This window comes from Candoia aspera, chromosome 1 (genome assembly GCF_035149785.1).
Source record: "Candoia aspera isolate rCanAsp1 chromosome 1, rCanAsp1.hap2, whole genome shotgun sequence".
Lineage (NCBI taxonomy): Eukaryota > Metazoa > Chordata > Lepidosauria > Squamata > Boidae > Candoia > Candoia aspera.
This window is the reverse complement of record NC_086153.1, coordinates 199,519,018-199,540,528: the sequence shown is the minus strand read 5'-3', so window position 1 is coordinate 199,540,528 and position 21,511 is coordinate 199,519,018. Positions and strand designations below refer to the sequence as shown.

Below are 21,511 nucleotides of genomic sequence, written 5' to 3'. Positions count from 1 at the left end.
AGCGCACGGTCTCAGAAAGCAGGCCTGGCACGGCCAGCAGCTTCACTGCATTGGGCCAGGCTGGTTATGTTGTCAGCAGCAGGAGGAAGACAACGGTGAAGGTCAGCTGGGGGCGGCAGGGGCTTTGTGCTGTGGCACCTGGCCGTGCTGCAGAGCTTGAGGTGGACTTGACAATGGTAGCTGAGACTGCTGAAGGCCCCAGGCCTCTACTTTAGCCCCTGCGCCGCTGGCACCGCCGATGAGTGCCGCTGTGCAGGGTGGCCAAAAGGGCACAGATGTGGGGAAGACAGGCAGGTGGGGGGAGTTCAAGAGGATGCAGTCCCTTACCTTACCAAGGCTCAGATATGGGAGAGACCAAGTTGGAAATGGCTTAGATCAGGATGGGTCCTTGCCTAACGACTGGTGGGATTTGGTTAACAATGGCAATGGGGATTGCCAGGACTGCCGTCGTTAAGTGATGCAGTCATGTGACATTGTGACATTTATGAATTTCCATCGCTAAGCAATGAAGTCGCAAAGCATGACCACACTGCTTTGTGACAGAAATCCCTGCAGTCCTGGTTGCTGTTGTTAACCGAATCCCACAGTAATTAGGCAAGGCAACTTCCTGCCCATTTCCCACAACTAAAGTTAGTGCGGAAGCTGACAGGAAGTTTCAAGTCCCAGGCTGGCAGGCAGGTAAGTGGCTGCTGTTGGGTGGGGGAAGGAGCAAAGGTGTGTGTGTGGGAGATGCACTGAGGATTGGGAAGGGTGCAAGGGGGTGTGCAAGAGGTGCAGCGAGGGTCGGTTAGGGTGTGTGAGGGTGCACACGAGAGGCACTGTATAGGTCAGTGTGTGTGAGGTTGTGAGGGTGTGCACAAGAGGTGTAGTGTGGGTCAGGGAGGGTGCAGTGCAGGTTGGGGAGGGTGCGCAGGGATACCTGAGTGGCCACTGCAGTGCGAGGGCAAAGGGGTGGGGGAGGGTGTGCAGATGGAGGAGACTCACCCGGGTGACTTGCAACCTTCCCTGCCAGCTTCCTCATTGATTTTCTGGAGAAGCCAGCAGGGCAGGTTGCAAATGGCGATCCCGTGATCATGGGGCACTGCAACTGGTAAGTGAGAACAGATTTCCAAGTGCCCAGATCACAATTACGTGACTATGGGGGTGCTGTGACAGCTGAAAGTCTGAGGACTGGTTGTAACCACCATTTAGTGCCATCGTAACTTTGAAAGGTTGCTGAACGAATGGTCGTAGGTGGAGTTATAGTTTTAGCTCACTGATTCTGGGACATTCAGTAAGTCCACTCCATCTTCTACATGATATCCCTTCAGATGTTTGAAAACTGCTGTCACATCTCCCTTTTACTGTGCAGACTGAACAGAATCAGACCCTTTAACAAATCCATCATGGCTTGTTATAGACCTGCCAGCCACAATATATATTTGCACTCTATATATGTGCATGTTTATCCACTTATATCCACTTCTAGCTCAAAATAACTGTCTGCTTCTGATGAAGTGGAACAAGCTTGTATCACAACATTTATTTTATAGAGATTAACAACATATCTAACTCTTTTGGATTCTCTTAAATTTGTTATTGAGCGTTGAAAAGATACCTCTTTCATTGTTCTTCCTGAAGCTTGGCTAAGTTCCTTCTGGGTAAAGGCTTATTTCAAGTTTCAGTCCTAGAAAACTTATTTCAAGTTTCAATCACACATACACAGACACACACAGAAGATGGATTGCTACTGTATGTTTAGAGTGTTGTGACAAATATTATTTATGCAATGTGCAAAAGCTCCAGTGCACATTCTGGCTATCTGAAGTACTTGAACTGGGATTAAGCCAACAATCCCATCTGTCTGAAAGCTGCCATGAGGCTGCAGAAAGGATGGCCCTTGAGCTCAGCTACAATGAAGTGTATGAAAAGTAAGGAATCAGCTCACCTGGTTTGTACCATTCAGGTGTCTTTGGTGTGCTACCTGTTGATAAGGGAAAAGTATCATTGTGTGTACGAATATATCCTTGGTTAAAAAAGGGTATGTTTTACTTACAACTGGAAATGTGCAAACTTCTAGTAAAACAGGAGCATATAAACTTGAATTCTACAGTAATTTAACACTCCCCCATGCATATAAACTCTCATGAGTCGCTTTAAAAAACTGAAACCAATTGAGGCATGAATATCCACGTTCTAAAAAGCAATTCAAGTCTCAAGGTAACTTCCTCCTCCTTCTTCTACCTAAGGCAGACTTTCCTTTGTATTAATGTTACCCTTTCAGACTGACAGGATTCAGGAAAATCCAACATTTAATTAATCAAAAATTCAGCTCTTGGAAAGAGTTGTATAAAGATGTAATGTGTTGTTATCATACTCCAAGTGGGTGCTGCAAGTAGCAGCAAATGGAACCAAATAGATTTGATGATTTGGTTATTCAGAGAACAATTACTTCATGCTGTGGAATTAATTTTCCTATCCATTAACAACCAGAGAGAAAGCAAAGAAATTACACTACTGCTTTGATCAATTGCCATATATCTCTGGTAAAGTCTTGTTCCAAAACACAAAAAGAACGTATAATTTGAGAATGCTGGCCCCAAGCATTTAAGCACCTGAGACAGGCTATACGCTAGAGTAAAAACATAACAATAGCTAGCTTGAAGGGCATCCATATTTTGATGTCAGGTGGTGCTTTTGCTTTGTTTAACAGCACTGCTGGCCCTTTAGTTAAATAGGATGGAAAGTCAGAGCAGTTTTACATTTGGAAAGTACACAGTAGCCCATGGTTCTCAGATCAAAGTCGGCATTTATGTAAACCTTCAACAATTGCTCTGCTTCAAGGACCCCATGCATTGTGCAGAGTCTGTTAATTTGTGGGAAGAAAAAGCTGTGGGTCTGAACCACTACAAGTATGAGAGCATCTACACTTTTATACCGATGGTGAACTTTCAACTGCTTAGTTTGGCTTTGCTGTTGTTTGCAATGAAGATTCTTATTCAGCCAAACTGTGTCTGCCAAACTGTGGCTTATGCCAAGTCCTAGCCTAGGAAATAAGTTTACTCATGGAAAGTCATGAGGTCTGTGATACACTGCCAGATCCTCGTTGGGGGATACGGACATTGGTAACATTAGGATAGAAAAAGGAAGAAAATGCTTTTATTTAACAAACGTATTTGAAAAATAATGTATACCAACATTCGATTTAACCCTCAGTCAGAAGGAAAAGAACTCCAGTTTTTTTGGGGAAAAAAACCTTTTAATTTGTCAGAACTCAGTTTTTTAGGGTTACAGGAAATTGGCCAATCATGATGCTGACATGTTGAATAAAATGAAGGTAAAGGTATCTCTAACCTTAATGCTTTACATTCTAATCTGGAATGAGCCATGCTGAAAACAGTGGCTCTCCTTTCTTAAAAAAAAAAAAATGGACTAAGCAATATATGTTTGAAACCAAAATTTACCTTTAGTGATCTGGCATACCCATTCAAGTTTTACATCACAATGGAAAGGTTTTAAATAAAATTCCTCTTCTCTATTTTCAAAGAAGTAAAGATCCCACATCGGTCGGCGTTTTGCTCTAAGGGTCTATATATTCACAAAAGAAATGCAGTGACAATATGCATGATTTCTTTTTGCAGGAAGTACCAGTAACTCTCAAGTAAGTAAGTGTCCATAAGCAAGTTCTGTTAACAAACATTTCCTTCCTTCTTAGCCCAATTAATTATTAGAAATAAATCCCTGTGTTCAGTGGCATTTTCTTCTAAATGTACAAGGGATTCTAACTACAGGCTAAAAAAAAACCTTTGTTAGAAAACACTTATACTTAAAACTGGGTAATTGCTTGGTGTAGAAAAGTAGGTTCTGAAAGATACTATTTTCAGCTGGTAATCAACAAAAGGGAAGTATTCCAGGCACATACTTGGAACTCCAATTGGTAAAAGCAGGGTGCAGGTGAATGATGAGTGTAGAAGTAGAAAAGGATGAAGTAAGATAAGGGCTAACTGTTATTTCCCTCAGCTGGGAATATTCCCATTAGCACTGATGATGTTACCTAGTGGGGTAATGAAATGTCTTCAAGCAAACAACCAAGCTCAGAGAGCACCAAGGACTCCACAGTTCAACCCTGAGCTACATACTGTATATTCTCTTCTATTAGTCCCATTAAACTCAGTGGGACTTACTCTTCAGCAGGATTAAACTAATGTGATGCAGTCTTAAGCATACTTACTCAGAACTGAAGTATGAGATTGCAATGTAATGATTGATATGTTTACAAGCAAATATACTTATTGATATATTTATCAAAAACTACACATGTAATTGAAATACTTTTTAGAATTTTTTTCAGCGAAACAAATCCAATTGCAAAACACCATATTGAAAGGATTGTTACTGCTATACTTTTCAAGAAATAGATTATATTATGCACATTATTCCATTCCAGTGTAATTTTTTGCAAATATAACATGTAGTTGTAAAAGGCTGTTTTAGTCTGAAGTTGGCACAGCAATCCTAACCACTTAGATATCCAGGGAGGGGTATGAATAAGATGGATATGCCAGGGCATTTGCAGGGAGGCTACAAGCATTCAGGAGATTTTAGTTATTTCTAGAGTCTAGTTATGTCTAAGTTTCTGCCAGGAATAAGATCTCTGCTAGGGTATCCTGGGGATGAGACAGTAAAGGCAGAAAGGCGGCCTTGGATTTATTCTGTAAATACACGAACAGACCCCAGGACTGTTTCTGGCTCCATCTGGAACTGATATATTGTTTTCCTCAGTTTGAAATCAAGGTGAGCGTATGAAAAAACAAGAAGCCCAAAGGCACAGAGTAATGCAAGCCTGCCTCCTGCACATCTTTCCTAGGCTGTTCAAATAGGCAGGGCTGTGGAAATACTGCAGTATTCCTGCGCCCCCCCCCCTTTAGGCTTTACGCTAAGATTTGATTCCCTGATAAATGCGATGAAACAATTCCACAGTAAAAAGAAAACTTAGCAGGGCACAAGCTGAAAAAGTTCTTAGGGTAGTCTGACTGACTAAAATGCAGGAATTATTGCAAGTATTAGGTTAACCAATTTACTTTATAAAAACAGCACAGATTCTCCCACTATTTTCTCCTCTTTAGGAGTTAGTAATCAAAAATGTCACAATGCACCTTGACAGCTGCACAATCTCGAACATCATAGTCATCTTCTCTAAATTCTGGGGGCATCACAACAGTAGAGACCTACAGAGAAATAAGGATTATAAAGCTGTATGTTATTATTACTTAGTATGTTTTAACAATAACAGCTGCAATACCCCAGTATTGTAGGGTAGGAATCTTGAGAAGATAAAAAGAGTACTTTCAAGATACATGTTTTCAGTAGACTATATCAGATCATCTTCTGAAATTCCACACTGACAAAGCCCTTACTGTTAGCAGATTGCTAGGAAAGTCTTTGGCCCAGGAGAGATCAGAAAAGTCACAGACCAGGCATTTCTATAAAAATAATTTTATTTACAGAAAGCAAACATATTTAAAGGCTGTTTGCTGAGAGGAGAGATTTCTCTCAGCTGCATATTCTCTGCAAGCCTACACAGAAGGGAAACTAAAACAAGTCCAGGCAAGTTCTTCCCCTTAGGCAATGCAACCATTAACACGTGAAAAGGGGACAATTAAATTCAACCTCTTCACCTGGCCAAAATGATTAGTTATCATAGTAACCTTAATCTGTAGTAGAAAACGTATTAACACTTACTATGTTAAAGGTCACATTATGAATTAGTTACTGATCATAATCCAGAATTTCATATTCATTCTATGAAAAGCTGAATCCTATATATGTGACTCGTTATTTCATTGAACAAGATGGAATTCATATGAGGATCTGTTCCCTCCAATGAAGAGACCACAGCAGTGTCCTTGGACGAGGATCTTCATGTGCTTAATGGGGTCCTTGCATTAAAAATTGGGTCTAAATGAAACAAATCCTCCAGAAAGTAGTTACTTTGCGTATGTCAAAACCATAGGTTTTGGACTTCTAAACATTTTCAAAACCAAATTATGTTACTGTACATTCTTTAAAATTATAGTTTTCAGCCTATTTTATGTTTCCTGTGCAGAATATGTTTTTAAAGTTTTCCAGCTTCTTTCAGAATTTCACCAACATTCTCCCAGCTAGGATTAGATCACTTGGTATTCCAGGTATGGTTAGTTTAACTTACAGGCTTATCGTCACTCCACTGCCATGATCCCAGAAGATCAGGATTCCTCTTATTTAGCCCAACCCAGACCCATCTGTCATCACTGTAAGTAAAACAGTAAAAAAATGCAAGAGAATTTTCAACAGAACTGTTTTATTACTTTTGAGTATTTGATGATCATCTTCATCATGTAAGACAGCAACTCTGTGGAGATGCCCAAATTTGTAAGCATGCTAAGAGATTATTTTGCCAATCTGCTGGTTCAGCATTGCATACACCTTTCTTTATAAATATTTCCCTAACAGCCTACATATATAAAGCGTGTAACACATAAGTGATTAAAACTTAGAAAACTAAGTCAGAAAGATCAAAGGGGCTTGGTTTACATGGTCTGGAATCTATACACAGAAGTCATTAAGAAAAAAAGTCAAATATAGAAGCGGTGTGATGTGATGGTAATGAAAGGCAAAGCACTGGGGGATATAAATGCCAGTAAATAAAACTGTACTATATATACTCACAGATAATCCCATCCGTGGATAAGCTGACTCTCAAATTTTTAAGCAAAATACCATGAAAAATGTGCCACCTGTGGGTAAGCGACCCGCATTTTTCATGGTATTTTTGTTAAAATTTTGAGGGCCTGTTTATCCACGGATGGGATTATCCACGAATATATATGGGAATAATGGGTACTTTAAAAAAGTATTACTGTATAAACTTGTGGATAAGCCCATCCGTGGGTAAGCAAAGCCTGATTTTGGGGGTGTATTTTGACACCTAAAATTCTTGGCTTATCTGGGAGTATATACAGGAGATAAAAAATACAGTAACTCTGCCAGCAGGTCCTTTGGCAGTCACAGATCTTTCATTCAGCAAATAAGTTATTTAGCTGCCATGAATTGGGCTCAGCATAGACAAACATCCTCTAACTTGCCTCACCTCTGGTGACAATTTGCAACTCTTCCAGGGACATTCCAGAAATATCTCTAATCTTATCCATCTACATTATCTATTGCCTTCCCTCTTTTCTACTTCTCTCTATCCAATGTTTTTTTTTAAGTTTATCATCCGCTTATATGCCCCAAAGTATAACAGTTTCTGCCTGATTATCATTGCCTCAATGAAAGAGTCTTTATTTCTTCTAGGATCTCAAATACACGCACACTCCTAATAGTAATCACCATATAAAAGAGAAGATGTGTAAATATTGGAAAGATTCAACACTCAATAGTTTATTTAATTGATCCTTATTACAGTTTTCTCTAGTTTATAATAGAACTGATATGAAATCACACCACAGTACATTAATTTTTTAGGGGGAAAAAAGCATAGGATTCACTCTTTCACACCTGAGAGGGATGGCACAGAAAGCATTTGGTTTCCCTTTTCTCATTCTCAAGATCCCCATAGGAGACTGATTAAGATCACTTGACTGTTCAAGTATTTTAAAAACTGTTGAAGCTACTTTATCTAGCACATCTGTGGTGGTATGAACACATGAAGATACATCTGGATATCAATTAAATTCACTAAAATACTAAGTTCTCAAGAACATTACCTGATGATCTCCCTCAGTATTGTATGGAGCTCCCTAATTTCTTCTAGGTGGCTGAAACTAGGAAGATGTCCTCCAAGAGCCTCACAAAACCTCTCAGCTTCTTCCCAAGTTCTGGTTCTCAGCACTCTTTCCTTATGAAAAAACTTTGTAAAAAAACAGGAAAAAAAATCCAATTTAACTCTATACAGTATTAGTATTTTATTTTTACCTATACATACATGCCTATTACTTCAAAGTTCTTTTACAGACCAACGAACCTTCCAATCTGGTTATTTATTTATTTTTATTTATTTGATTTATATTACCACCCCTCTCCCCCAGTGGGGCACTCTGGGCAGTTTACAATAAAAAGGGTAGTAAAAACATCTAAGCCTCACTCACAGTTCAAAAACATAAATAAGATAATGAATCCAAGAGGAGATGGATATTTTATTTATTTATTTGGTTTATATTATCCAGCTTCATTTCTATTTTGTTTTATTTCAAATCTACAAAAATTCATCAAATAAAGTGTCCTAAATTTCTTCGGTTGGTTCTCAAGTCCCATGACTATTTGAGGTTCTAACCGAAGGAAATGATTTTTCATTTATTCCTCCTTTCCATGCAGTCTCTCTGATCTCTGAAAAATCCAACATGAGGGATGGGAGAGGTGGCTTTAGGAAAAGCGGGAACTCCACAGAATTCCTCCAAGTTATGCCAGCAGAAGCATTAGAGGGAACAGCTCAGAGCATCTCAAAACCATTCAGGATTGAAGTTACAAAAGGAATTCAACAGGGATCTATATGAGAGCAAATTCACAACATTTCATGCAATAGGTTTTGTTGCAGCACAGAGGGCAGCACTGAATGAAGTCCACTAGCTCTTGTTTTTCTTTGCTCAAAGATCCATGCATACAAAACTGAGTTGCTTGCAAGAAATGTTTCTGAAAAACAAAGTATGTGTCTGAAAGTTGCATTCAGGGAAGGCATTAAAAAAAAAAAAAGCTTATTTTCATGGCATTTACTTTAAAAATTCTGTTTTGGGAAAATATGTGACAAATAATAGTAATTTGTGTTGTTTTAGAAAAATATTTCTCAGGAAATTGATATTAAAACTTAGATAGTTTAGGGGAAGTTACACACAAAACTGATCCCTTATCCAGCATTTCTGCCTAACTGGTGGAAATTATTTCATCTGAGAGAGAGAGAGAGAGAGAGAGAGAGAGAAAAGGAAGGAAGGAATGGAATACATACAACTTTGGTTAATATACAGTATAATGGAATCTATGACGGCAGAGGAGAACAAGAAAACCCAAAGCAGTACAATATGTTTTCTTAAGAACCGGAAGAATGAATAATTTAATTCAACACAAAGGATATAATACCTGTAATTTGATAGACATAATACCTTATAGCAAGCAAGACCTGAACCCCTGGACCACCCCTGTGGGCAAGGGTCAGTGACTTTTGGCAGTATCTCTGGTTCTCTCTTTGGTCCAATGTATTTCTTGCAAACAGAGTAAGCTTTAAATGTTTGGCAATTCTTGACTTCCCACTTTCCAAGGTATCTTCCACCTGACATTGCCACACATCCTCCACGAAATTCTAAAAAGTTGATGCTTCAATTATTCATGTGATATCTTAAGAAAATGGTCTAAGGCTGTATCATGAAACAAATGTTCAATGTTTTACCTGGTTGAAAGAAACCCCAGTTTGTGTATGTTAGTATTTCATTCCTTCCATCCACAGTTCCCCATCTATACTCTCCTGAAGAGCTGATATCTTGCAAACCAGTCCAGAAGTACTTTTTTTCAACTTTACTGTGCATTCTAATTAAATTATTTATGAATTCTTGTTCAAATCTGTAAAGGTCAGAGATTCAATACAAAGAATAACTATCATCAAATGTATAAAATATATTTAGCTAGGATTAAAGGGAACATTTCTGCAGGATATAGCATAATATTTTAAAATTTATTTAAGAAATATTCGGCAAATCAGTCATTGCTTGAACAATTTTATGCATACAAAGTGTAACACGGTACAATACCTGTTTGCTATAGTAAGATTGCACACATTTCCAAAGGAGACTTCATTCTTGTCAATCTTATAGCAATAATCTCCATGTTTCTTCCATTCCTAATTTAAAGATGATAATCATTTATTCAAAGGTAATGGCAACAGATGATATAAAGTGATTGCATACACATTAATAGTAAGGTGGGTATAGTGAGCTAGGGTGAGCAGCCCCTTTGCTTCTGCCCTCTTTTTGTGAAAAGTAAGTATCTTGTTTTAATGTCCTCTTAAATAGCCATAGTATTAAAATGAAAGCCAGTTTACTTAAAATAGAAACTAAACATGAAATTAAACATATACACTTTCATATGCAGCCCAGACCTCCAGACAGACTTTCAACTGGAGCTTCCAGTGATATAATGCTTATTCAAATACAGAAAGATAATTGGAAAAGCTGACAGAGAATGGTTATCCTCCCAGCTTTGTAGATTCATTTTCTTTTTTGTGGTATTTTTGATTGATGGATTATGCATGGTCAAGTCAGTGTGACCTCTCAGTGACCAGACAGATAGATTTCCTCCCTGATTATCTGTCCCTAACCTGGTCCTTCAATGGTAGTATGATCATAACTGGGTGTAATACCCATTTCTGTTATTCTCCTGCTAGTTTCTAAACTACTGATATACTGGTCAAAACATGAGCACCTATAAAAACCAGTGAGTGTAAATCACAGAACCACAAAATGCAGTAAGATAGTTGATGAAAATAATCCAAGGCTTTGGAGAATTCTCCAGATATAAAACCTATGTTAAAAAAAAAACAAGGGATTTAATGCTGGATGATGATGATTTCCTATGGAAGGAATCTGGCTGCCTGATAATAGAGTCCCTGAAATATCAGGGTTTGTATTTGACAGGAAATAATCAAGAAATATATCAAAATAATTATGTCAAACTATGGAAAGAAATTAAGAGAGATCTTGAAGGGTGGAAAATTTAAAGCTTCCTTAGTTAGAATCAATTGCAATTATTAAGATTATTAAGAATGTATTTGTTTTAAATGACACCTATTCTGATTCCAGAAAAAAAATTAAAAGAATGACAAAAAACTGTTAGTAAATTTATATGGAGTAGAAAAAACCCTAGAGTTTAATTTAATATTTTACAGGACTCAAAAGGTAAAGGTGGTCTCACTCTTCCAAACTTTAAACTATATCACAGAGCAAGCTATTTGTCATGGCTAACAGAATGGATAAAATCCTTAAACAGTAGAACATTAACATTAGAAGGAGCCAGTCTAACTAATGGGTTTCATAAATACTTATGATACAGGGATATGAAAGTTTAAAAGGACATTATGGAGTCTTACGAGAAAAATAGTAAGTCCAACAATCTCACTGCTACTCTCCTTTAAATGCTTTTCATTTCAGAGATAACTATAGTAAGAAAAGTGCAATTCCATATGCAGATATGGTCCATTCAGATTCCACGAACAGACTAAAGACATACCAAGAACTACTTGGTGGAAGCTGGGACATACCAAGGTTGATGTACTTTACAAATTGTAAAAACTGACCTCAAAAATGAGGAAGGGCTTCTAAGAAAAATGACAGAATTTAAATGTTCATACAGAATCAAGACCACCTACTAGGGCATATATATAAACTGTTACTCAGGTATGACATGGAGACAGAACACATAAAAATTGCACAATAAAATGGATGCAAAAAATTAAAGAAATAGTTGTAACACAGGAATGAGAAAAATTATGGAACAAATCTGTAAAATTTACTCTGAGTTACAACTTAAGAAAAAACTGTTATAAAATGTTTTAAAGATGGTATACAATTCTGTCAATCATATAATAATAAGTGTTGGAAATTCCATGAGTCAGAAGGAACTTTTTATATCGTATGTGGTGAACATTTAAAAAAAAAAACAAAAGTACTGGAAAGAAATACCCAGTACTATTCAGAGAATTTTAGAAATCAAATTCAGATTGAAAAGTTGTTCTTACTAGGCATAATTCCAAAATATATTAACAAAAAGTATCACAATTTACTAAGATACGTATTTCCAGTGGCAAGGATAAATTTAGCACAACATTGGAAAAGAGATATGCTACCGAAGGTATCAGACCAGGAAGTTCAACTTGGAGAATACGTAGTAATGGCAAAATTAAGAGTATATATTCTTAACAGAAGTCTAACCAAGTTTAAGCAAGAATGGCTTCCATACATACTACATATTACACAGCAAGGCATCACTGGCTTGAGATGGGTGGCTACATAAATTGAATGAATGAATAAATAAATGAATGAATGAATATAAGTATCTAGACTATGGTTTTTGAGGGGACTAAGGAACTGAAATCAGAGATGTAATTTTTTTTAAAATGTCTATAAATATTGTACATTAGGCAGAGTATGACACAAAGGAAGTTAGAAACTAATATCTATGTAATATATTTTTAGTCCTTTCTTCTTTTTTCCTGTATTCTTAAACAATAAATAGTGCAGATTTTGGCACTTCGCTTGGAGATTTAAATTCTTACTTCCATTGTTAAAATAAGTTAATGTAATGTTTTTATGGTTTATTTCTAGTTAAAGATGTACTGAACACTAACTGCACAATCTTTTACTTTTGTCCTCTTATAGATATATTTCTGTACCAATTGTATTTTTTTATTTTCTCCTTGTCTGCTTTTTCTTTTAAAAATGATTAATACATTAATAATAATAACAACACTAATACAAACCAATGAGTCTTCCAAAACAAAATGTGAAACAGCTTTAGCCCCTAAGGGAGTACTACAACACAAGGTAACATAATATAAACTAATATTGAATTTTGATTGAGAGCAAGAAACTAGAAAATGTTAGAACAAGCGATCACTTCTTTTCAGTTTACTCATTTGTGAGAAGGGAAGCAAAGCAATAGCCCATTAGCAATAAAGCAGGACAAGCTGGACATTTCAATTGTAAAAAAGTGATGTATTTTTAATGAAGTATATATTGTCCTTCAAGAGGAAGTACATCGACATCACCACCACCACATCTGTTCTATTTCTAAAGAGACAGAAAGGTGAATCTAAAAATTGTCACTACTCAGAAATTAATTACAAATGGTCATAAAAATATACCACACTTTCAAAGATACCACAAAAAAGACAGATGCTTAGTATTTTATTGACTATGTCAGAAATCCCAATAATTCCTGGCTGTATTTTATACTTATTATTATTGAGCCTGAAGCAGCAAAAATGTTGGGTATACCAAGTATATTTAATCAATCTTCATCTTTCATTTAAAATATAAGTTTTTGTTCTGTCTTTACCTCATTTGGAGAACAATCTTTATCAGATTTTTGTTCGTCTAAAACTTTTCCTTTTTTCATGCACACAAATTTAAGTTTATCGGTACAAGGTAGGATGTTCCATCGTCCAAACTACAGAGAGGAGGAAACCAGCAATTTTAGAACTCTCAAAGACGTATCTTCCAAATGGATTGCTCTTCAGTTGTCCAGGCACTTTTGCGCCTTTATTTCACATGTTATAAAAACACAGAGAAGAAAACTATTTCCCCACCCAAGTTCTTGAAGTATAACTGTGATGCACTTCTCATAGAACGCTGAATTAAAATAGGATAGCATGTGAGAGGTTAATATATAATTAACCCAAGATTAATTATTTCTTCTGTTACTCCTATGAACAAGAGTTATAGAAAATTCCACCTATTTCTTCTGGACTGGAAAACTGCCCTGAGATTTAAATTTGCAGTGATGACTATAAGTTCCATTGAAATCAGAGGATCTTAATTCTGAGCAAAGAGTTTCAGGATTGATAAACATAAAAACTCTCCTGCAACTTTTAAACACTTTTCTTTCAATCTCACAAAAGAGAATTTGCATTTGAGATTTCTTTCGAAGGAGAGAATTTCATCATTTCAGTGAAATTCCAGTAAGTAGAGTGTGGCACCCTCACATTTGGTCACAAATGACCAGAGGATGCATGTGAATGACCTCACTTTCACTATCACATCACCCTTCAGAAGTCTGCAGCCTCCCTGTCTTCTACTTCTTCAGTGCAAGAGAAATCTGAAATAAATTTTTAAACACTTAGAAGGTAAGGCAGAAAAAAACAGTGACCTCTTCTGCAGGGAAGCAAAACTTTGGGGAAATGGCAAGGCATATTTTCGCACAGCATTAGTATTCAGTATTATTCAGCAGGTCTTTGAAGAGGGTCTTCACTTCAATAAAGGTTCAACAGAAGCACCCTATAAAAGCTGCTTCACAAAGCAATTTGGACCTCCCACTTCTAATAGAAATAAACATGTGGTTTGGCTGGGCTTCGCCGTTCATCGCAGCATCCTCCAGTTTTTGCAAAAACTAAAGCTTCAGCATGAAAACTTCTACCAGCTTTTGCACATGGTGCTGGCACTGGTTTTTCATTTATTAAAAATATATGGTCATAGACCAAGCACACTGAAGTTAAAAATGCATTACACATCACCAATAAAAACCTATTCGTGCCTGCACTAGACATTTCTGCAGACTGGCAGTGGGCAAGGCTGGTAGAAGACTTGCCTCAGCCTTCTCCAGCAGCCCAAAAACCAGAGGTGGATGTTGCTAAAGAAGGCTGGGAGTATTTTTTTGCAACTTCTCCTATTGCACAAAGTCAAAAAATTTTGAGGCGTCGCAAAATGCCTCATCAAGGCATTTGGGTTGCTTCTTCGCTTCAACGAAGAGATCTTATTACGCCAAGTTCTTTGTAAACACAAATGGAAGTTGCCTTGTGTAGGTCTAACCCTTATCATATAATAAAACAAAGCATTTTATTTACTTTTTTTATCTCTTAAACACTTAAATCACGTATGTGGGATCATCCCTTATTTTTATTACCAAAACAGTCCTGTGAGGACTATGGGGCTAAAAACGACTGACCAGTTCAAAGTTATACAGTGAGCTCCATGGTCAAGTTGGGGCTTGAGTCTCTACAGACCCAGTGCAACATTCTGACTTCTATACTACACTAACCCTCTCTGATAAAGCAAGTCATATATTTTATTGCCTTTTATGAAGTTTACAAAAAGCTTTAGGTAACTAATTACAAAACTTCCCAAAAGATCCTTACCTTTCCAGAATAGGAGACACAATTTGGAATGCTTTTGAAGGAAGCTTTTGGCTCATTCTGATCCCAGTAAGTAAACACCACTTTGGATCCATCTGACCACTTAAACAAGGCTGGAGTATCTTTATTTATTAACCCTATCCACACTTTGTCTTTTGTATCTACAATCAAAGCAGAAATTCAAGCAGTTCAAAAATCGCGAGGCAAAACAGAAACTTTAGCCATATATTAAAAAATAGAAGTTTTTCTATAGTCACTTCTCAGTTTTGTCGTAATTATAATGAGATTAAAGGGTTTGGCCAGCAGACAGAATTTTACCCAGACTAATAGAATATACTGTTTTTTGTTGCTGCATTTGTTACATTGAATGGCAAATAAATACAGGTAGTCCTCGCTTAACGACTGCCCTGTTTAGCGACTATTCAAAGTTATGATGGCGCCGAAAAGGTAACTTTATAACTGCTCCTCACACTTACGACTGGTGCAGCATTCCCTGGTCACATGATCGCCATTTGCGTGCTTCACTGTCAGCTTCTGACAAGCAGAGTCAATGGAGAAGCCGGCAGTAAAATTGCAAGTCACGGCCACGTGATGTCTTGCTTAACAACCACATTGCTTAGCGATGGGGTTGCCAATCCTAATTGTGGTCATTAAGTGAGGACTACCTGTAAGTTAATTAAAATCTGGTCACAGACCAGTCCTTACTCTAAAGTAATTTTTACTATATGGCCCAACCTTAAATTGAGAATAATGCTTAAACAGAAAAACATAGGAGCAATTCACGCCCATGCTTATTCCAACTTACCATTATGGAGTTTTGTAACAACTAATTCAACATCTGCTAAGGAATGTATACTGATCAGGCTACTGTTGTTTTGATCACATAAGTGATTTGCATCTTTCCACAAAGCAATGCTGTTCATTAGCATATAGCAAAATCCATTGTGCGGGTACCAGTCAGATTCACACTGAGTCTCAGCATAGTTCTGAATATCTGAGAAGAAGAACTTGAAAAGGATTTGCTAAATAACATGACAACGTCTAAAAGCAATGACACAGAACTGACATCACAAGGAAAGGATCAAAGCTCAGAGGGAACCAACTTTGGATGCAACAGACTCAAAGTTCAAACCTTGGCATCTCCAGTCAAAAGGATAAATAATAATCTGAGTTGTTGTCACAGTAGACAATCCTGAATCAGATGTACAAAAATGCTCACCTGGTAGAAGTCAGAATTACCCTGCATGAATTGTCCCACTTACAGCATTTGCCCCCAACACATTTTTTAAAAAAATGATGCAGGATAAATTGTGTTAATGCCAGAGCAGGGATTTTATATTTCTGGCTACTTCTGCAACTTCCCCTATTCCCAATCAAGTCAGATAAGAGACTGCAGCACCACATTTACACAGGAATCAAGCTTTATTGAACACTTCAAACAAATATTTCTGAGATCCTTTTGAGTGGAAATTATAAAAATCCCCTGAGACCTTCTGTCTATAACTGAAAATTACTGGGGTTTTTTTTTTTTTTGGCAAAACCTCTTTTTTCCTACCTGAACAACAATTCAGTCCAAATTTTACTACACATGATTCTCTACAATCATATATGGTTCCGTTCATATATTTAACTAAAAACCTAGTGGCTGAACCCATGCTCAACTTGTAGTTTCAACCTGGGAAGAGGTTATACAAAGTTTGCAAACATACTAAACTAGCCCTTTTGACTAGCTTATTATGCTTCAAAGCATTGTGTGAATCCTGATAAAGATTTAATAAAGTAATTACTTTAAGTGTGTTGTGTGAACACAGCTGTAAGCATTTGGAAAGTCTGGGAATGCTTCTGAGGATGCTCTGTTTCTAGCAAAAACTGCATGAGTTAAAAAAAAAAAACAAAACTACAATTCTGTAAAGATTAGGCATTTTAGCCACAAAAACTGTAAAATGAATTTCACAATGCAGCTCTGATTTACCTGGAAAATCCAGTTGAGTGTCATTGACTTGTTTCTTGCAGACATAAGGAAGTGGCGTGTCACAGGGATAACTCTTCCAGTCACCTGTGTCAGCATTCATAGCCACACAGTCATTTCCCTCTATTGGAGATAAATTCTGCATCTCTGCAGAAAAGTAATGATCAGTTATTAGGCTAATGATGCATCATATCATGGATAACAACAGGTATTGGGGTGTAAAGGATGAGATTAAAATCATAGAATTGCCATTTCTTCTCTTTATAAAAGAACTTCAACATAGTTCCATTGCAGATTTTACACTGCATTCTAGAGTGTGCATTATGAACAAAGATTAAAAAATGAAAGGGCTTGAGGAGAAAGAGATGAGAATTTCCTGGACAGGGCAACTGAAGCTCTCCAGGAAGAGTGGACAAATGAACCCCAGAGAGCAGGAACAACTCCCTTTGGCAGAAGCAGACACATGGAAGCATGCACCAATGAACAAAAGGATGGGGAGGCATTCGGTGGCAATGGAGTCGTACTCTCTTTAAGGGATAATTCACAGCCACCTGAGCAACCTTGCCACAGAACACTGAAGAGGAAACCTGGAACCCCGTGGAACAAAAAAACCTAAGAGCCACTTTGAAAAGAAAAAGTATGTCATGGTGGTGGGTGATTACCTGCTGAGGTGGCTGTGTGTAGAGCTGATATGACATATGGAAGGTGGGTTCCCCTCCAAGTGCCTATATCCAGGATGTAACACAGGATTCACACACTATTCAAACCCATCAACAATTATCCTTTCTTCGTGATTTACATGAGGATGCATGACATACTGTAGCTAGAATAGACCACGAAACTGAGACTCCAGAGATTATGAGAAATTGCAGAAGAAACAAAGAACTCGAAATACAAATAGCTTGCATCATGGTTTCTGGGAATTTACATCAATTAGTGAACTTGGGGTTTTCCCTCCTGTTTTATAGTGATAATTTCCCAGGTTTGTCTGTCTGAAACTTCTAAAATCTTTTGATCTGCAGCTTCATGCTAATATTTCACATTTTTCCTGCAGGAAGGTTTATATTAAATGGTCCCCCCATTTGGCAAAAGCAATTACAGAATCCCTTGCTACAGAGTATTCCCAATGTTTACACCTTTCCTGGTTCTCATTATAGACTTCTCTGTCATAGAAAACAATAGTAAGATAATTCAAGAACTACAAAAGCATTCAAGCAGTGTAAATCCTGCCTGACTGAACTGGCTTCAGTATCATTCCAAATCATGGTTTGATTCCCCATGCAAACGAACAAGGGCAACCCTGGCCCTACCAACCACAACTACTTGTTACGTCCAATTGTAACAGTAAAGACCTGTTGCTTATTTGTTTGCGGTGAATTACATCACCTCATATTCCAAGTGGGAGGACCAAATTACAAGGCTACTGGAGTAAAGAACATCTTCTTAAATGGCTGAAGACTGTATATAAACATGGTGGTGGGAGGGGGCAACATCCCTAGATGGATAGACATGAAAGGCTAAATAAATAGAAGTCCAACATCTGTGCCAAGGTATCAAGTTCTCCACCCAAGGACTGTGTGAACCAGTCCAGAGACAAGGAAGCCAGATGACTGTGGACAAGCACCAATCTGAAGACCTGAAAGGCTGAACCTGAAAGTGTGGACCTGCAGCCCAATACCATTGTCATGAGTGCCGTTGAGCTGAAGACATCAGCACAACGGCACACATGACAATACCTAGGAAGCAGAGGAAGGGACTTAAGATAAGCAAAGCTCGCACAACAGACACAGACCCCGGCCGGATGATTCAGCCATCAGGACACAAAAGAGGAAGAAGGAAAGACAAAGACAGGGCGGATCACGAGGCACACCTGAAGCTGTCAGCAAAGCGCAACGGAGATCGCCCAGCTGACAGCAATCACCGGCCGAAGGAAGAAACCGATTATGGGCAATCCCGGGGCACCAGCAGGGGCCCCGCAACCCTTCACCTACCGGCACAGAAGCATGCAGGACTAAGGGGGGATGACGCAACCCAAAGTGAGGGGGCGCTGACCGGCGCGGGGTATTTAAACCCCGCACCGGCGCGCTCCCTTCACTCTCAGCTTTTTTCTGATCCAGCACTACGCTGAAATAAACCTGAACCTGATTTCCCTGAAACAGTGTCTGTGTTTTACTCAGCGGTAGGCAGCGCATGACAACCATGATGTGCCATTCTGGCATGAGGTAGAGGACTTTCACCATTCACTGCTCTCACTGCTGCCTCCCTGGTGCGTTCTAGAACTCCAATCTTTCATCAGGTTATTAACTGAGCTGGCCACTCAAGATGTGACTTCCATCTTAGTAATGTTAAATGGGACTCCATTGCTTAAATACAGAACAAATGTAAGAGCTTGTAACTGTTCTCTTCAATTACCTCTATATATTGCTGAGTGAAACTGAATTTAACATTCCCCTCAAATGAGAGTTTGAACTGAATTTTGTTTCCCTCTGATTTGTTCTGTTATTAATCATTATCACCAGCATAGGGAAACTTAGCAGGAAATTCCCTATGTCTAATTTGTACGAGAAGCAAAAAAAATGTGCTTGAAAACAGATCAGTCTTCTTGGTTATTGCCCCAGTAACATTTTGCAAAGTGTTGACATCAGAGAAGTGTCTAGTGAGGTCTGGGTATTTTGCCTTGTTGTTGTAGCTCAGAAGGGAGGATAAGTAATTATAAGATGGGCTGGATGCAAACACTGGATCAAGTTCAGGCCTTTGGAAAAGATTAATCTTTGGTCCAAAATGTCTGCGTTGGCCTGACCAACCAGGCTTGTGGAATTTTCAGGAGTTAGTTTGGCTAACCATCTGACCATTCCAGTAAACAATAATTACATAGAAACAGATTTTCTGGGAGCCTAATAGACTCTTTCCTTGTGAGACTGTCTAAATCAGTCTGCACACTGGTAACACCTGAGCCTAATAAAATGCCTCATTAAATTGTGTTGAACTATTATCTCTCTCTCTCTTTTAGATTGTGGAGACCTTGATCTATCCCCATATTCAATCACTGGTTACTGGATCTAACTTTACTTTTTCATTTTCATAGTTTACTGGTGTGTTTTAAGCAATTATATTGCTGTAATCGATGTTCTTTTTAATATCCTCAGTCTAAGGAGAAGTCCTTTGTTCAGGCTGGGGGGAGTTTTAAAGACCTGGGTAAAGGCTTTCCCCCCATCATTTATTTCTTCTTCTGCATCTGCTTCTCCTTCTTCAATGAGCTACAGTTCCCTTCCCTGCTTGGGAGCTCATCAAGTATGAATTGAGAGACAGAGAACAGCACATGAAAAAATGCAGTTACCTGAATTCCAGTTCAGGAAGTTCAATGGTGTATGATCTGACCACTGCCAGCCTCCAGAAACATCCAACTGATTTAATCCAATCCAAAATATTTCTGCGATACCATCTTTAGCTAAAGAGTTTTTAAAAAAGGAAATGATAATAGAACAAAACATTTTCAAGCCAATCAAGTTATATTGGGACCTACCTACTGCACTGAAACAAAAAACACAAAACAAACAAAATCATTATCCTTTGTGTCTGAGCTCATCTGCAATATTTTTGTGCTCATCTGCAATATTATGTTGCAAGGTAACTGTTTTCAGTATCTTGTGTATGGTGTGTGGAATGTGTTTGCACAAATGTGTGAATTTATTAGTTTGTAAAATAACACGTGATAGAAAATGTCACTTTTTTTTGACATCTCTGGTCTGAATATAATACTAAGGTAAAATGCAGCTCATTTATTTTTGGTTTAGAATGGATATGCTCACAGATTAACATTATGTGCAAGTGGCTTGCTTAACAAACTAGTGTTAAAATAATCCTGGTTTAATGTTATATGGGATGCAACCATTGTTAACTTTAATCTTATTTAAATACAACCAGTAGCATGTACTTCTCCAGTGTGGTAGTGAGCTCTGAGTGGGGATTAACATCCAGTGCAAACAGTACTATAATGGTCCAGATACTACATTTTGGGAGCTTGTTTTTAATGACATTTTCTTCTTAAAACATTTTATTACTTTTTCAGAGAAGGAAACAGGAACAATCAAGGAACTAGAAGCTATACTTTTTGAAGAGGAACTCGGAATGTTTCATCGTGAGAAACGGGGGGGGGGGGGAGATATGACAGCACGCTTCAAATACCTCAAAGGCTATCATACAGTACAAGGTTAAGACCTGCTCTCTACCATTCTGGACTGCAGAATATGGAATAATGGATTTAAATTACAGAAAGACAGATTCCAAAAGAAAGTTAGGAAAAAATCTTCTTAACAGTGGGAGCAGTTTGACAGAGACATGATGGGCTTCACTTCAGCAGATAGGTTCAAGCGGGCTGGACAGCCATTCAGTGAGGATTCATGGGCTGACCAGAGTTGGACTCAAACCTTAAATGACCTCTTCCAACTCTAATTTGTACGTATCATTCTGATTTAATATTTACTCAACATGTGCACTGCTGTTAGTCTTCACAAATCAGAATTTACCTAAATAACCTTTCTAGATAATGAAATGCCTGGGGTGGGGATGGGGGGGAAATGGGCCATGCACAGGAGAGATTGATTGCCTATAGAAATCGCTTTTCTTCTTCCCCCCTCCCTATCACAGAGCAGAGGGACTGGAGAATAAGGGATTACAAGAGAGTAACTAGGGAC

The 21,511-nt window shown here is 38.0% G+C and overlaps 1 protein-coding gene across 1 annotated transcript in view; it reads right to left on the bottom strand.

Moving 5' to 3' along the window:
* Positions 1–21,511, bottom strand: part of LY75 (lymphocyte antigen 75) — an 81,563-nt gene that overhangs the window by 38,480 nt on the left and 21,572 nt on the right. Inside the window, exons 5-17 of the mRNA XM_063318315.1 lie at positions 20,155–20,265; positions 16,821–16,964; positions 15,654–15,842; positions 14,852–15,009; positions 13,057–13,167; positions 9,756–9,844; positions 9,398–9,567; positions 9,114–9,310; positions 7,728–7,870; positions 6,188–6,269; positions 5,136–5,207; positions 3,444–3,567; positions 1,928–1,963 (exon numbers count right to left, since the gene is read on the bottom strand). Coding sequence (XP_063174385.1) covers positions 1,928–1,963; positions 3,444–3,567; positions 5,136–5,207; positions 6,188–6,269; positions 7,728–7,870; positions 9,114–9,310; positions 9,398–9,567; positions 9,756–9,844; positions 13,057–13,167; positions 14,852–15,009; positions 15,654–15,842; positions 16,821–16,964; positions 20,155–20,265 — 1,626 coding nt within the window. The remainder of the gene's footprint in view (positions 1–1,927; positions 1,964–3,443; positions 3,568–5,135; positions 5,208–6,187; positions 6,270–7,727; positions 7,871–9,113; positions 9,311–9,397; positions 9,568–9,755; positions 9,845–13,056; positions 13,168–14,851; positions 15,010–15,653; positions 15,843–16,820; positions 16,965–20,154; positions 20,266–21,511) is intronic.